We start from the raw sequence: 2,331 nt of genomic DNA, 5'->3' as shown, positions 1-2,331 counted from the left end.
TGATTTGAGAGATCAGCTAGATTCTGTTTATTAGTTCTTTGATATTTTCATTTTGGAATTTACTTCTTTCTATTTAGTGTCTCACTTGTTAATGGGAAAAATAGCAGTGCCTATCTCTATGGATTGTTACTGAGATTATTAATAAGAAATAATATACTTTATGGCTTTTGTTTTTACTAAAATAAACATTTTGAATCCATATAAAGTGATGAATTCAGTGATATCAAGTCCCAATTTGGTAAAATTTTCTACATATTCAAAGAATGGTCCTGGGTTTGGCTTTTCCCATTTTCTTGCACCAATTTCTATGCCCCTCGTACAGAATCTAAGTTTGGTCATTTTGTTTTTGTTGTTCTTTATTTCACTAGGTATTCTTTGCAGAGATTGTCAGCAATGTCCTTTTGACAGTTACCTCTGTTCAATCAATTTTGAGTTCTGGCCACATTTATATTTCATCTGAAATAGCTTTCCTACTAAACCATTTCCTAACGGCAGTTTTCAACTGGGCATTCCTCAAGGTATAGATTAAAGGGTTTAACATGGGGGTTATCATCGTGTAGAATACAGCAACTGATTTATCAACAGGCAACATAACTGCAGGTCTCATGTATACAAATATGCAGGGCACAAAGAATATGGCAACGGCGGTCATGTGGGAGACACAAGTGGAGAGGGCTTTGCGTCTGGCCTCCGAGCTTTTGGTCCTCAGGGAGCGCAGAATGACCACATAGGAGCCAGCCAAGAGAAGGAAGTTCAGCAGACAGAGGACACCGCTGTTGGCAGCGACAAAGAGCCCTAGAGTGTGGGTGTCAGTGCAGGCAAGTTTGAGCAAAGGGGCCAGGTCACACAGAAAGTGATCTATGACATTAGGGCCGCAGAAGGGCAAACTGAAGATGAAGAGGATCTGGATGAGTCCGTGAAGAAAGCCTCCCAACCATGCCACTCCCACTAGCAACCAGCATAACCTTTGATTCATGATGGTTGGATAGTGCAGGGGCTTGCAGATGGCCACGTAGCGGTCATAGGCCATCACAGTGAGCAGGATAATATCAATACCTGCGAGGAAATGTTCCCAAAAGATTTGATTTTTGCATCCTTTGAAAGTACTGGTTTTCTTTTCATAGAGTGAATCTATGACCAGTTTAGGGGTATCAACACAGGAATAGCAGGCATCAATAAAAGAGAGATGAGCCAGAAAGAAGTACATTGGGGACCCCAGTAATGAGCTGGTAGTGATGGCGACCATGGTGAATACATTTCCTGACATAGAGATGATATAGACAACCAAAAACACAACAAATATGATTTTCTGCATCTTTGGATTCTGTGTTAGTCCCAGTAGAATAAACTCTGTCACATTGTTCCTGTTTTCCATGTTTTTCGTGCTCTTGTTGATCACAGTACCTTAAAAAGTCACATTTTTAAAAACAGAGTCTTGAATTTATTGTTTTTCATCTAATAAATAGCAATTGCCTAGATTCTATAGATATCTAAATTCTAATAAGATTTTTTAAGATGGAAGATATTCTGATATCTTAAAGATTTTTCAATTATGAGTGCATGAGGATCTGAGTGTAAATGCTAGAATTTAAGTGTAAGAATATGAGCACATGAGTGTAGCCATGAAGGCAAATTTGAGAAAGAGTGAATTTTGCATATTACTCTCGTAAAGATGTTTTTTAGTGACTTGGACCAAGTGGACTTGGATGAGGTTCAGTAAGGAGATGGAAATCAAAGTGTTATGTGCAACAGAGTAATTAAGCATTCCCATTAAGTGTTATGGGGCATCCATAATAGGAAAGGAATGAATACAGGGGACTCTGGATACTGTGATAGAAATGAAAAGCCATGTTGCCTAAATCCAATAGCTTAACCGTAGCTAACAGTGATTGATTGCTATGTGTATGACATGGTAGTAACCTGTACATGGTATTATTTCATCCATTTTCATAAGGTAAAGGATATCGGAGACTAATGTTAATAGTAAGACTAATAATTATAACAACAAAATCTAATTACAGCAAACTCTAATCACTAGCAACAATAAAACTAGTTTTAAAATCATGATGAACACTTACTGCTCTCTAAATGTTTTTTCAGACATTTGATTATTTAATTATCACTGCAGACCTCTGAGATGATTCCTACTATCATTTTTATACTTATTTTTCACACTAGTGAGGAGAAGCTTAGAGAAAGCAAGGATCTTGGCAAAAGTCAAGCAACTAATAGAGAGCAGATCTAAGACCAGTTCAGATTCTACTTTTTTTTGTTTCCCCCAAATTCTTAAACACTGTTCTATCTTGTTAGGTTAAAATAAACCATGCTGAT

At 37.3% G+C, this 2,331-nt stretch overlaps 1 protein-coding gene across 1 annotated transcript; it reads right to left on the bottom strand.

Moving 5' to 3' along the window:
• Positions 1 to 445: 445 nt before the first annotated feature.
• Positions 446 to 1,375, bottom strand: LOC136175614 (olfactory receptor 4C46-like). The gene has a single exon (XM_065945866.1). The coding sequence runs from the start codon at positions 1,373 to 1,375 to the stop codon at positions 446 to 448; it is 930 nt and encodes a 309-aa protein (XP_065801938.1).
• Between the last annotated feature and the right edge of the window lie 956 nt (positions 1,376 to 2,331).

This window comes from Muntiacus reevesi, chromosome 9, assembly GCF_963930625.1.
Source record: "Muntiacus reevesi chromosome 9, mMunRee1.1, whole genome shotgun sequence".
NCBI classification, from domain to species: Eukaryota; Metazoa; Chordata; class Mammalia; order Artiodactyla; family Cervidae; genus Muntiacus; species Muntiacus reevesi.
The sequence above is the reverse complement of the archived record's forward strand: the minus strand, read 5'-3'. Positions and strand labels throughout refer to the sequence as shown.